We start from the raw sequence: 13,480 nt of genomic DNA, 5'->3' as shown, positions 1-13,480 counted from the left end.
CAAAACTGGTTATACCACACATGTGCAGCCATCTCTCTGATAATACAAGTTTTATGTCAAAATTCTAAAGGAATTTTGAGATGAATCTTAATCTTCATAGGAAATAAGTATATATAAAAATATATTAGAATTGGAATCAGATATTGGAATATTGAAAATATTGGCATGATCTTAGAGATTTTTTGAACCAAAGCACATGTTATGTTAGCATGTGGCAGCCACAACTGTCCAAAGTAACTGAAACCTCAGAATGGATGTCAGGACTGACACAGATTTAAAACAAATGAACAATTAATGGTTATATCGCTTAATTTTCTCTAGTTATTCAAGCTCTGAAGGTTTGAGAAAATATTACATTTCTAAAAGCAAATTTGCAGTGAAAATACGTATGTGCAGGCTCAATGGGAGCTCCCAGGAACCGTTACAGCAACACTTATATGCAAAATAACAACATTTTAATCACTAGTAATCAGGTCAGTTAACAAATGACACCTGAAATTGAGTTAGATTGTAAAATGTGAAAGGTATGCATACCAATCACCGATTGTAGTCACCCTAGAATATTATTGAAGCAGATGTTTGCCAATTTCACAAAACAGTATCAAAAAGAAAAGAATATACATTTTCAGATGCTTTTAGATTAGATTAGTTGAATTGGCTGCAAGGGAGCATTGAGCAGAGGTGAAACGTCTACAAAAGGCATGTATATCCAAGCAGCCTAAGTTTATAGAGTGTGGACAAAAGCAAAAGTCACAGCAATAGCAATAAAGTCTGCACACCAGATGTATCTCCCTCTCTGTCTGGACTTTATAACATTAAGCAGAGGTGTCTTTCTCTTTACAATAGCCTAAAACAATAGGCTATAACAATATAATTATTATTCATAATAATAATCATAGTTTAAGGAGGATCATGCCAAAGAAAACCAAAAGAATATAAAACGTTATCACTCTTACCACATTGTGTGTGTGTGTGTGTGTGTGTGTATATATATATATATATATATATATATATATATATATATATATATATATATATATATATATATATATATATATATATATATATATATATATATATATATAAAAAATGGTGGGCTGCAGTATACAGTTTGCATTGCTGACACCATATTGCCCCTCTTTAAAGAATTTTTGAGAAATCTTAATCTTAGGATTTTCATAAGAAGTTTACTTGAATCGGATATTAAAAATATCGGGATCGAATGATCTTAGATCGGGATGTATGATCTTAGCTCTTTCTGAACAAAAGAGGTTTATATCATATCCGGCCATCTCCTTGATAATAGAAGTTGTATGTCATAGTTGTAATGGCTGTGAAATTTCTTCATGCCTAAAATGGCTGTCTGAATACCATTTGTACTGCTGAACCTATATTGCCTTAAGAAATGTTGAGATAAATCTTAATCTTCATGTAAGATCCTCATAAAAGGTTTAATCGGATATTAAATTGGAATTGAAAATATTGACATGCATGATCGCAGACCTTTCTGAACCAAAGCACATGTTAAGTTAGCATGTTGCACAAGCCACCACTGTCCAAAGTAACTACAGCCTCAAAATGTCAAGACCAACGCAGATTTGAAAAAAAAAAAAAAATGAACAATGAATGGTCATATTGCTTCATTTTCTCTAGTTATTCAAGCTCTAAAGGGTTATATAAATATTACATTTCTAAAAGTGAGCTGTGAGCTATGAGCACCCACCTGTTGTCATTGTAGACAGATGAAGCCATATATGATTCAGGCCTGTCAAAATAGGGAGAAAAGGACGTGGAAGGAAATGCGTTATCCATACCAATTTCACTGTCTAGGTGATATTTCTTATAGATTTTTTCTGCTTTTAAGTGTTTTCAGGCGGAAAGGGAGGGCATCGGGCATTTGGGATTTCGGGCATCAAATAAGAATCAAAAACGTCACAAAGGTGGTATTCAAACGTCATGGTCTTGAAATCATCAAACCGAACTATAGTGAGCTTTTTGCTGCATGACTTATACTTCATAGGATGGTAAAAACGATTGGATGGTTTAAAACATAAGATGGACAGCAGCCAGACCAGAGCAACACATTTTATAACAAAAAATAAATCTGGATTGCGGCAGCCTGTGGCTTAATTCATGCAAACCAATAACGAGTAACAAATAATTGTATACAAGCCGAAAGAAAAAGTGTAGATAAACCTACCAGAGACGAGCCCAAAGATACAGTCATCTCTGTCTCCTGGAAGCCAAAACTTCATTCATTCGAGGCATTTGGGTACTGGTTTCACTTTCAAACAAAATGACACTAAAATCCATCCATAGTATGGTTTTTCATTATTGATGTACTGTTGACAACAACAATGTAATGTTACTTCTGTTATATGTGCATTCCACATAGAGAATTTAACGATGTTATAAGAGGGACTTTTTTTCCCCCTCAGAGGCTTTCTCTCTCCCCTCCCTTTCTGAAACTGCAGTGTCAACTTCCGCCTCTGCACAACGGACAGCTGCTATTTCAAATGCAGGACTCTTTCCTATCTATTACAATTCATCCTCTTCTACTGCTGTACTACTACTGTATGGGTTTGATTTGTTTGAATTTCTAGACAAAGAAGGCTCTAGTCCTTTCCTGTGTTGATATTGTTAGGTTAGTTAAAGTCCCGCCAAAATTCTCCTGCTTCTATCCACATCACTGAACCAGTTTGACAAACTGGCTTAACGGAACACCACACCCCCTTCTCTTCAAGAGGAGAGGAGATCAGTTAGAGGGGGGACAGGGATAATGTTAAACTTCCTTTATGGGTCATTTACTGGATGAATGTGTCTGGAGAGCTACTTATTAAGAACCAAAATGCTTTTTTAGAAAAGATAATTTATGCTTTTTCTTCAGTTCAACCTGAACCAAAGCCATGCTTGATAGAGATATTGAGCTTGACCTAATACATTTTAGAGACTGAGAAATGTCCTGATACTTCAACTAACTGGCAGCACAGAGATCTGATGTTGGGTGCCCACACTACACAGGCGTCTGCAGAGTGTTTACCGCCATTTTGCGCACTGAACGGCACACATTAAGTTATTTGAATGAGTGTGTGTGTGTGTGTGTGTGTGTGTGTGTGTGTGTGTGTGAGGAAGTGAGTCAATTTTGACCCTCACTACACTACACCCACACTAAAGAGACTAGATAATACTAACCTAAAGCATTACACTTCTTATTGCTGTCTTCCATTCCATGTCTCTGTATCTAAATTCATAAACTTTATATAGAGGCTTTACATATTTGCCTTGAGCAAGACAGGTCAGGACAGATATTTATTTAAAGGTGCTGATAGGATATAAGTCATAATGCTAAATGCATAATGTCCATTGATTCGGGGTTGTTTGTTTTCTGTGATCCTTGCAAGATGATGTTGATACAAGAACAGCCAATGAAATACAACTTCCATCTGTGCCTGAAGTGACATTGGAGCATACACCGATTATGATATTCTGGAATACTGTATGCTTGGTCTAAGCCACTTTGTTTGATTAACATTGTTTTTCTTTTTTTGTGAATTTAACAAGTGTCATGGGTTGGAAAAAATGACCTCACCTTTTAGTTTTCCCTGGTGTTTTACCTGAATTCTTTTTGTCGCCACACTCTTTGATTTTGTGATTATCCCAATTTTAATCATTAAACTTGATCACTAAACTATCTGCTTAAACAGCTCTACTTATTGTCAGTTTTTAAACCTTCAATTAAATGTTGCATATTCTTCCAATAGCAAATAGTCATTTTAAGCAAATAGGGCAACTTCTAGTTGGAAACCAGTTTTTAGTTGTAGTAGTATTTAGTCAGGTGTTGTACTTTGATATTGACTTATAGCATAAAAGGCATTGTTCAAAAAGTCAGGTGTCAAAAATAAGATTGAAAACACATTGGATACACAAATGTTTAAGGATTTCTGCATTCTGTACTTGTATCCACGTTGCCACCAGGTGCTAAGGTCCTGAATAATAGTTGTTGAACTTCTTCTTCTAGCCTGGGTTCGGGTATAGCCAGGGTTCCCTCCCATTTTCATTGACATTTTAAAACTTCAATAACCCTTAATAAAATATCTACTACTATGACCTTGCAGCAGACAACATTACACAGCTTGGGCTAAATTATTGGATGGAAATTAAAAACTGAGAAAACGCCTATGAAGCAACATAAATTGCCTTTGTAATTTCCTTATTAAGGAAATAACATTTTATGAGTTTCCCCTAAACGTTCAATGAATTTGCTAAATTGCAGGACTTTTCCAGGTCTGGAAAAAGGAATTTAAAAAATCACTTTGGAGGGGGACCCCTTGTGTTTAGTGTATGCTGCTGGTACTTGTAAATTAAAGGTGTAGTCAGCGATCGTATGCGATTTCAAACCCAATTATTTGTCACATTCAGCAATCACCTCCTCACGATCCGCTAGCTGCCCATTCTGTGAGTACTGTAAAAAAAAACTCTGTAGGCAGCCCAGGCTCAGAAAACTGGAAACAAACGAAGTGGGGGCAGCCTGTCCTCCAAACAAAAACAACCCAGTGAGGAGTTTCCCTGGGAATACTGAAGGGAGGGGTGAGCAGAGTACCGCTGTTTCGTTTGGTCCTTGGTTACTTAAAATATAATGCATGTTGTTTTGGACAAAAGCATCTGCTAATCATTTTAAATATAAACATGAACAAACACAACTTCCTTCACAATTGCTGATCCAAAGTGACCTGCAGTATAGGTAATATGTGCTCTCAAGATTCATGTGTCTGGTAATTCATGCCCAATATTTAACAAACCCAAAAATATTTTTCCAAATGAGTACCAAACCACATCAGTTAAATGTATGATTTATTTTTTGAGATACATTTGGCGAAAATAAATTTCATTTTCATGTGATCTCCATAATTAGTAGAAATTTTTCAATATAATTTAAAAAGACCTTGTTACAAACATTTAATTGTATGAAAATATCAGTCCATACATGTAAATGTGTATGTGTGCGTTTCTGTGTCTGTCAGTAACAAAGACTTGCATTTGTGTGAACAAGTTGTGTGCGAGAGTGCTGTGGGTATTAGTGTATAAGTGCATCACGGAGTAAGTAAGGGCATTTGTCATAACATCCAAACACCTGCTGAAGCCCTGAGAAGGGTTTTTCTTTTTCCGTACATGTTTTTTTCTTATATATTCATTTAAAAAAAAAAATGCAGTTCAACATTTTTTCACTCAATAAAAGCCTATCTGGCTATTTCTCTTAAGAAAAGCAACAGATTTTAAGGTGCACTTCATCAGGCAACCATCACAAGCCCATCATTAGCATTAGGTATGGTTGTGACTACTATGATTACATCTCAAACAACCAAAAATGACCTGCTTTTGTCATTTTATGTAAAATCATATACCCTGTACATTAACATGAAGAGTAAAAACCACAGAGGGGGGGGTTGAGTTCCATGCTCGTGCAGACTGATAATGAAGGTCACCCAGTCACATGACCTTTTTCAACACAATGACCCTGAGTGGGGAGCTGAACATCCGAGAGCAGGTTTCGCTTGGACCTTGACTCCCATCTCCGTTGCACGAGGCCTTGCGTCTGGGCTTACTTGCCATGGTGGTAGAACCTCTGACCCGACTGGCTGTGAGGGATGTATGCGGCTCGTGGGCCGGGCTGAGGAGAACTCTGAAAGGAAGCCTTTATTGGAGAACAGAGAATAGAAGCTAGGTCAAAAGGGCAACAATGACAGGAAAGCAATTTTTGGCTCCCTTATCACCATTGTCTACAAAGGATGTAATGGATTGCGTCATTCATTTCACTGGTTGGCAGATGATGGATCATAATCATCAAGTAAAAAAAACAAACAACAACAAAAAAACCCCAGCTCCATGCCACATCTGCTTCTTTGCTTCCTACAGCCTATTCAGGCATTCTAACAAGTGAATATCTGTAAACGTCAGACTATTCTAGCACCCAGACTCATTCGCTGAGGTAATACGGTGATGAAGTTCAGAAGTTTGTGTGAAGTTCAGAAATTCCAGTGTATTGTGGATGGTGGGACTCACAGCATGGCTAGGTTGTGGGGGTGTCCCATGAGAGAAGGCTCCTGGGGAGGCTGGCCTTGGCGGATGAGCATACGGCAGTCCAGTCTGTGTAGATATTAAACCCACAACTATCACTAATGTGTTACAATATTTCAAGAAACTGAATCCTGACGGAACAGAAATATTGACACTTTATTCTTATTGGTGTGATCTACTGTGTTATACACTGAAAAATGCAGCAATGCCAACCTTGCCAGATGGAATCTGGACTGCAATGGAGGGGGTAGGCAGCAAACCAGCAGCACTAGCATGGAGAGCCTGAGGAGGCATAGTCCTCAAAGTACTCTATAACACAAGCACACAGAACATTACCATTATGAAAATATATACACAATAATGGGCTAAAAGAAGCCCAGTGTTTCAGACGTTGATTTCAAAGGAACAGACTAACACATGTAGTGTAAATTGAATGATCATATTTGCGTCTGTGATGTGGACTCACAGAGTCAGTGAAGCCGGACTGCTGGTTCGCATGCTCCAGCTGTTTCTGTAAAGGAATTGCAGCACTCGGGAAAATACCTTTGTGGAAATAAGAGAGAGACTGCATGACATTCCTGATCACTTAACCATTACATTCCAGTCCTATAAACAACAAACGGAACCAAACCCGTTTCCCCCAAAAATAGTTGCTAATTTCCCATTGCCAACCAACTAAGTTGCTAACAGGTTAGCAAATATGGTTTTGAGAAATGCACCACAGGAAGGAAAGTAAAGTGAGTTATGATTGAGTGAGTTTATGAGTTATCATTAGCAATTATCCTATGACTGACTAAGGACGCACCTGGTTGAGAAACAAAGTGACCGTATACTGCATGGCCTTGCTGCTGGTGAGGCAAGTAGGGCATGGTCGGAAATGCCGCAGCGCCTAAAGAGGAACATCGTTGCAACACTTGATGAGTATATAAGACTGCATTCACCTTCAAAAAATAATCATGCCTTTTAAAACAAGTCATGTCAGTCTTGTTTTCACTTCACACCCTCTTAATTGCTTCTGAAATATAGGAACACAGACAGGGACAAGGGACGAAGAAATACACCAACAAACCAGAGCACAGCACACCTCTGAGCTGGGAACTGCTGGCATAGCTGACAGGCACCGGTTGACTGGGGGTGAAGGGGGACGCGTGTTGGGACTGGGCCACACCATAGGGCCCATGGGCTGGCTGGACTCCAGAGTACTGAGCATGCTCTGAGGTCCCCGCACTGAAACCCTGTTGGGACTGGTAGTGTCGGCCCTGTGAGGTCAAGGACAGGAGATGAATTCTTCCCCATACACAGACTACAGGGCCACATAAACTACCGCTCAATGATAGGGACTATTCTTAGCTAACACAGTGGTTGCTCAACACTTTTCTGGCGAAGCGGTACAGGAAGGACTCTGAGTCATTCTTAGATCACTGCATTTGGACTGAATGGCCTGAGGTTTATAGACCAATAGGGATCTGAAATGCATTAAAGCCGACTCATTACAGTGTTACAAATGTCTAAATACGTTTAATGCTTTGTAATGCTTATGCTAGAAACCTTTAATATTCAGAGAAAAAAAAAAAGCTCTAAAAGAATGTGGGACTTTCCTTGACACTGATGTCATTTCATACTCTGGCTATGGTAACTAATTGGGTAACTTCAAAAGCATTTAGCATCCGAGCTGCCAATAAATGTGTGGGTTTTTTGGCACACGGAGGAGAGACGAAGATGCCAATGGGGATTTTTGTAAGACATAACGTATGCCAATGGGGACTTTTGTAAGACATAGCTTTTCAGAATGTCATAAAGAAAAATCAAATAGAGAATACTCACCGGAATGATAGGAGTCTGAAAGAGCTGCTTACTCCTCTCTCCCAGGAGTGCTCCCGGTCGACCGTGACTCACTGGACTCGCTGGGCGTTTAAACCACAGACATGTGATCACAAAGGAAAGAAATAAACATACGAATGCCCACGAATATGTTTTTGACAGTAACACACCACAGACAAATACATATCTTTAGCTATGATGTGTCTTGCTGGGTGGTCCGCCTACCTTGCATGCTCAAAAGATGCTGTCCTGAGTGGATGGCCATGTTGGGCTGGTATGTGGCTGAAGTTAAAGTGGTCATGTCACTGTATAGAGAAAATACATGAATACAACCCATCAGACTGAAGAATTCTCTGTGCATTACTGGAACAATTGGGTCCAACAACATATACTCTTAACAGCATAGAACAATGCTTTATGTCCTGAATCGCACACTTGGTAATAATAATATTAAAAATAATAATAATAATAATAATAATAATAATAATAATAAGACATAAGTTAGCAAAAATTGTCCCAAATTCCACATATGTAGCTATATGGTGTAACCGTGATAGCTATTGAAACAGACCTAACGACAGAAACAGAGACAGACTAAAAATACTATAATTAAATTAAATAATCATATTGGCACCTTTCTCTTCTTGAAAGCTTAAAACGACATTTGCCAGAACCACCCTCTTTCACTGTCCTTGAATGTTTGGTAGAATATTTCCACCTATCTACGGTTCTAAAGAAATGCTACCTCTTCAGTGTGTTTTGGGTTCGTTTGTACAGATGAACCAACACATCAGGAAAGCACAACTATAGAAGCTTAGCGATCACCAGTATTTTAACACAATATGTGTTTCTAAGGGATTTCATAGACTGACAATTTGACAGACAACAATCACCAGCCGTAGGGCAGCCGTGGCCTACTGGTTAGCGCTTCGGACTTGTAACCGTAGGGTTGTCGGTCCGAACCCCGACCAGTAGGCACGGCTGAAGTGCCCTTGAGCAAGGCGACTAACCCTTGATGGTAATTTTGATACCACAGATTTACTAGAGACCCAGTCAGACCAATAGTAAGAAAAATCAGGAACAGAGTTTATTTACAATGATGCGCATCAAGGGAGAGACAGCATGACTTCACCTAAAGATCCATCAGCTGCTCTAACTAGACAAGGAAATAGTTAGGGTTTAAGTATCCTTCCAGGCTGACAGGAGATGGCGTTGGTCATCACATCTCACGTGGACTACACTGAATCAGACTCTGATTAGTGGCAACCTGGCAATCCGGAGCAGATAGCTACTGACGCAGCCATGCAGAACAGTGAAACACTGCAAAGTCATAATATTACCGCTTATCTCTAAATAGTCACACACAGATATACACAGGGACAGTACAGATATCATACAGTCATTACATAGAATCATACTTTTAGTATCAAGTGACCTACTAATGAGAAATGCAGAACATTAAACCACATATTGGAATATTGGACATAATGTTCTATTCCACTTTCTCTCACCCTTCACTGCTCCCCGAGCGCCGCTGTTGTTGCAGGCAGCTCACTGCGCCAGGATTAGAGTGTGTTTCACTAATTCACGGATTGGGATAAATGCAGAGACCAAATTTCCCTCACGGGATCAAAAGAGTATATACTTATACCATGCTCACCTCTGCTCTTTTCTTCGTCTCTTTTCCTCTTCATGCAGGACCTTCTTGAGTTGTAGGAAGAGCTGGTGTTTCTCCTCCTGAAGCCCCTGCAGTTTCTCACCCATCTTCATAATCTAGAACAGTAGGACATGTCCAGAAGAAATGTAGAAAAAGCCATTTGGAGGCCAAGGTCATTTTGAGATGTCAGTTGCGTTGTCACAGCCACACCTGTTCTTTGGTCTCCTCTAAGGACATCCGCTCCTCCATCTCTTTCTTCCGCTTTCTCTCTTCCTCTTCTTTAAGTTTTTGTTCCATCATCTTGTCCACTTCTTCTTCCTCTGTGGACAGTTTTTAATCAAAATCAAGCATATCAAATATGGATGTAGGCAAAACAAGTCACTCAGCTCATGTTAATCACATGTGATGGAATTGTTCTTGTTGTCTGAAGAGATATGCTCTATATGATCTATTCCTGGCTCTAGATATATCCTTGAATGCATTTTGAACTATTTAGAGGCTAAGTTAGTACTGACTAGGCTACGTTCACATTTAGCCAGCACAAGCAATAGCATCTAGGGCTTCAAATAAAAACAATTCGCAGTTTCAACCTGGATTTACGACAGAATGCAGATGCCTCCACTTATCAAAGTGATGTGGTCATTAAAATAAATAAATGTACAAACCTTGTCGCTTTCTCTCCCTCTCTTTCATTATATGCTTGTGCAATGCTCGTGCCATTGCATTGGACAATTTGGGCCTCTCCAGAAGAGCTGGCATGATGGTTGGTATTGGAGGGGCCAGCTAGTGAGAAAATACGACGAGAACATTAGATACTACAGCGCCGAATATTATTATTAAAACATTATCTTTAGTTAGCCAGCACAATACTGGTATGGATGCTTATTGACCCACTTCACTAAAAGGGAAAAGATGACTACGCAAAAGGGCGCTGGACACTCTAGTGAAGATATTTGAGAAATTAATTCCTTGCTCATTAGTTGTCACATAGCGCCCTCCAAAACTCTAGATATTGCTACATCGGTCACATTACTTACTTACCATGTCAAACTCTACAACGACAGTCTACCACTAAGACAGAAATAACTACTGTCAAGAGGCCTAGCACAGAATAGCTACGGCTAGCTAAGAGCCGTCGATAATAGCCAATTCCCTGCTCTGGGTGCAGAAAGAGCTAGCTGGCCAGGCTATTGCCTTGCTTGAACCAGGCAATACTACAGATTACTTCTTATTCAGAACAGTCAAAAATAAAATCTCAAATAGCTATTACTGCCTTGTCAATAACTAACGTTATGTTAGCTTAGCCAGCTAGCTCCATAAAACGACATATCTAACGTTAACAAGCCAACAATATAGTTTTGAACCGATATTCACAAAATCCTCTTTAACGCACTTTTGTCCGTGTCTGAGAAAACTGTGTTGAGCTTGTTTGAAGTTATTTGTCACATTAACTGACAAAAATATAAGGCCCTAAATGTTAGGCAGTCAGCTAACTGTAAAATGAATACACATTCGGTTGTCGCATTTCCGGCGATAAGCGCCAGACGTCGCAAAAATAATACGTGATACCTGCCAGCAAGGCAAACGTCAAAACCATAGACATATCAACTATAATTGAACCAGTATGAGAAACTACAAGTAGCCTACATTCTGCTCTTTTGATTAGTTTGACAGGTTGCATTTCATCTTCTGTAAACACCTACCAGTTTTCTTGTTTATTTTTGTTATGGTGCTAGTGGTTAGCTAACGCATTAATAAAAAATAAAAAAATACATGAAATGGAAAACTAGGCTACTTAGGCCTATATAACAGGCTTGCTAATATGTCAGTGTAGTTTAAGCCTAGGCCTGCTATTTGTAGTCAAATCATTACTTCCATTTTACAGTTTTTCATGGCACTAGGTCAATGTGTTTAAAATGAAGTAAAATCTTCATATGTCAGAAATAAAACTCTCATTTGTTGGTCAAGTTTGTATTGGGCAAAAAATAACATCTATGTTTCACATTTGCTTGTAACATAAAACCACTATGTTAAAAACACCCAACAGAATTAAAATAGGCAACAAATATTGTGGGTACAAAAAAAAAGGCAAAAAAGAGTAATCTCATCATGAGAAGTCTCATGAACATTCCCCTTTAATATTACATTTCTATTTAGGTTGCTGTGCTACCTGTTTCTAGTATCCTGATTAATGTATGCATATCAAATGATTAATGTAGTGTATCAGAAGCTAACAGACAGGGTGACTGACAACAATGTGCAGGTGATTAATGCTGTATGAAATTAAAAATATCCATCTGAAGAACAAACATTGAAATAGCCTTCTTATGGTATAAACATGGATAAGAGGCACTGGCATAATATGTTTTAAAATAATTCCTTCTAATTTAAATATTCATTGTAAGTCTTTGATGTTCTCGTTTTTATTGGTATGGCAGTTGACAACATGGGCTGCGTTACATGCTTCTTGTCTGGTCTCGTCCATAGACACTTTCATCACTGTATGCAAAATAGAGAAAAAAGTCCTCTTCATGATGCTCCTGAAACACAAAGAAAAAGGATTACAGAAAAGGAAAGAAACACTGGTATGTTAACATCCATACTCTCTAGAGAGACAGAGAGAGATTCTACCTGATACAGCAACCCCATGGTTGCTGATGTTGGGGGAATGACATTGTTGACAAAGAAGAAAAGGGCATCCTCAGCCCTAAGGTGAATTCTTTTTCTGATCAGGAAGTAGAACTGTCCCACTTCAATTTAAAAAGAGAGACATTGTTCAGATTCTTCAAAAAAGGTATGGTAGCCTACTCCATTATATCCATTAACATTATTTTATGTTATGACTATACAGTTTTGGTTCCCATGAGGAGCTCATTCTATGTAAGTCAAGAGGTGCCGAAGGTATAATAGCACGCCTATACGATAAGGTAAGGCTAAGAAATGTGGACAATTAAATTAACATAATAACCTGTTAAGTCTGATGGTACAAGATACTTCTTTTTGTCAAGGTCCCCGATCCTGGCCTTAGGAGCTTTTTCCACAATCACCTGAAAATAGAAGACAAACAGAAGGCCCAAGCTGATGACAGAATCTATTAATTACGGTAAACCGGCTGATGTCCCATAACATAGCCAAACGACACACCCATGTTATAGCCTAACCAAATGATTATCCCAGGAGCTCGATGTCAGGACTTGAAATAGTAAAATGTTAGTATGGGCATAAGAAATGAAAGTAACCTTGAATTGAACCTTCTTGAATTTCCCCATGGGGATCAATAAAGTATCTATCTATCTATCTATCTAACCAATAATAGCCTATACTTACTGGCACTCTGTCTGGATACTTCTTCCTAATCTTTTCACCCTCTGATCGTCTCTTCTCAAAAGAGTGTTCTTCCTTGTAGACAAACTTCATTTTTGGAGACGGGAGACCTTTAGAAACGTGTAAGTTGTTGTTAAATTTACGTTCACGGTTAGCTAACAAGGCTAATGTTTACTTGCGTGAGCTGGATTTGACGAAGGCGGAAGGGTTTCGAACAACACGGAAGAGGTGTTCTAGGTTAGCCTGTTACAAAAACCCCACTTAGCGTAAGCGTAACAAAAATACCACTTTAGTATGACGTTTGAAGAAAAGCAGCAGTCAGTTATTGCATTTGCGTAAATAAATTTCAACCTAGTATTGTCCCTATGATCATTTAAGTAGATATATCCTCGAACAAGAGCCCAGTTTCACTGTAGTCCGCCCCGCCCCGTTATTTTCGCTTGGCAGCTGTGTCCTAGAAACAAATGCACGTGCATACCCTAAAATTGCGTGTGGATGCGAACTTTACACAAGGGAATAAATAAACGACAGTTTTTACTGGAAGTAATTACAATTTTACTACTAGGTTATTATTCGGTAGTGTTTTCAGTGAATGTTCGCCCT

The 13,480-nt window shown here is 38.7% G+C and overlaps 2 protein-coding genes across 4 annotated transcripts; both read right to left on the bottom strand.

The window, feature by feature from the left end:
• Nucleotides 1–4,834: 4,834 nt before the first annotated feature.
• Nucleotides 4,835–11,148, bottom strand: gps2 (G protein pathway suppressor 2). 3 transcript variants are annotated; one of them, XM_048229013.1, is made up of 12 exons: nt 10,947–11,148; nt 10,219–10,336; nt 9,764–9,873; nt 9,557–9,669; nt 8,122–8,201; nt 7,900–7,979; nt 7,145–7,334; nt 6,881–6,964; nt 6,542–6,618; nt 6,289–6,384; nt 6,061–6,144; nt 4,835–5,692 (listed from the first exon to the last, which is right to left on the bottom strand). In XM_048229013.1, exons 2-12 carry the CDS (start codon nt 10,310–10,312, stop codon nt 5,600–5,602), a joined length of 1,101 nt encoding a protein of 366 aa, XP_048084970.1. In that variant the 5' UTR covers nt 10,313–10,336; nt 10,947–11,148; the 3' UTR covers nt 4,835–5,599. The 3 variants fall into 3 exon arrangements, with proteins under 3 accessions (XP_048084970.1, XP_048084958.1, XP_048084965.1); XM_048229001.1 differs by having other exon boundaries at nt 10,595–11,141; XM_048229008.1 differs by having other exon boundaries at nt 7,160–7,334; nt 10,595–11,134.
• Nucleotides 11,149–11,508: 360 nt separating this feature from the next.
• Nucleotides 11,509–13,343, bottom strand: LOC125284877 (gamma-aminobutyric acid receptor-associated protein-like). The gene is made up of 4 exons (XM_048229026.1): nt 12,881–13,343; nt 12,522–12,600; nt 12,185–12,303; nt 11,509–12,093 (listed from the first exon to the last, which is right to left on the bottom strand). The coding sequence occupies exons 1-4, from the start codon at nt 12,968–12,970 to the stop codon at nt 12,010–12,012; spliced, it is 372 nt and encodes a 123-aa protein (XP_048084983.1). The 5' UTR covers nt 12,971–13,343; the 3' UTR covers nt 11,509–12,009.
• Nucleotides 13,344–13,480: the final 137 nt, after the last annotated feature.

This window comes from Alosa alosa, chromosome 2 (genome assembly GCF_017589495.1).
Source record: "Alosa alosa isolate M-15738 ecotype Scorff River chromosome 2, AALO_Geno_1.1, whole genome shotgun sequence".
Lineage (NCBI taxonomy): Eukaryota > Metazoa > Chordata > Actinopteri > Clupeiformes > Clupeidae > Alosa > Alosa alosa.
This window is presented reverse-complemented; position numbering and strand designations above follow the sequence as displayed.

Bases quoted from the DNA above. Each gene is read 5' to 3' on its own strand.
- gps2 (XM_048229001.1), bottom strand. The intron at 7,335-7,899 runs GTGAGTATTCTC...TTGACCTCACAG, and splicing joins TTCAGACTCCTATCATTCCG to GGCCGACACTACCAGTCCCA. The intron at 6,965-7,144 runs GTTTGTTGGTGT...GTTCCTCTTTAG, and splicing joins CAGAGGTGTGCTGTGCTCTG to GCGCTGCGGCATTTCCGACC.
- LOC125284877 (XM_048229026.1), bottom strand. From the start codon at position 12,970: ATGAAGTTTGTCTACAAGGAAGAACACTCTTTTGAGAAGAGACGATCA. The intron at 12,601-12,880 runs GTAAGTATAGGC...TTCTATTTTCAG, and splicing joins AGTATCCAGACAGAGTGCCA to GTGATTGTGGAAAAAGCTCC. The intron at 12,304-12,521 runs GTTATTATGTTA...TTTAAATTGAAG, and splicing joins TGTACCATCAGACTTAACAG to TGGGACAGTTCTACTTCCTG.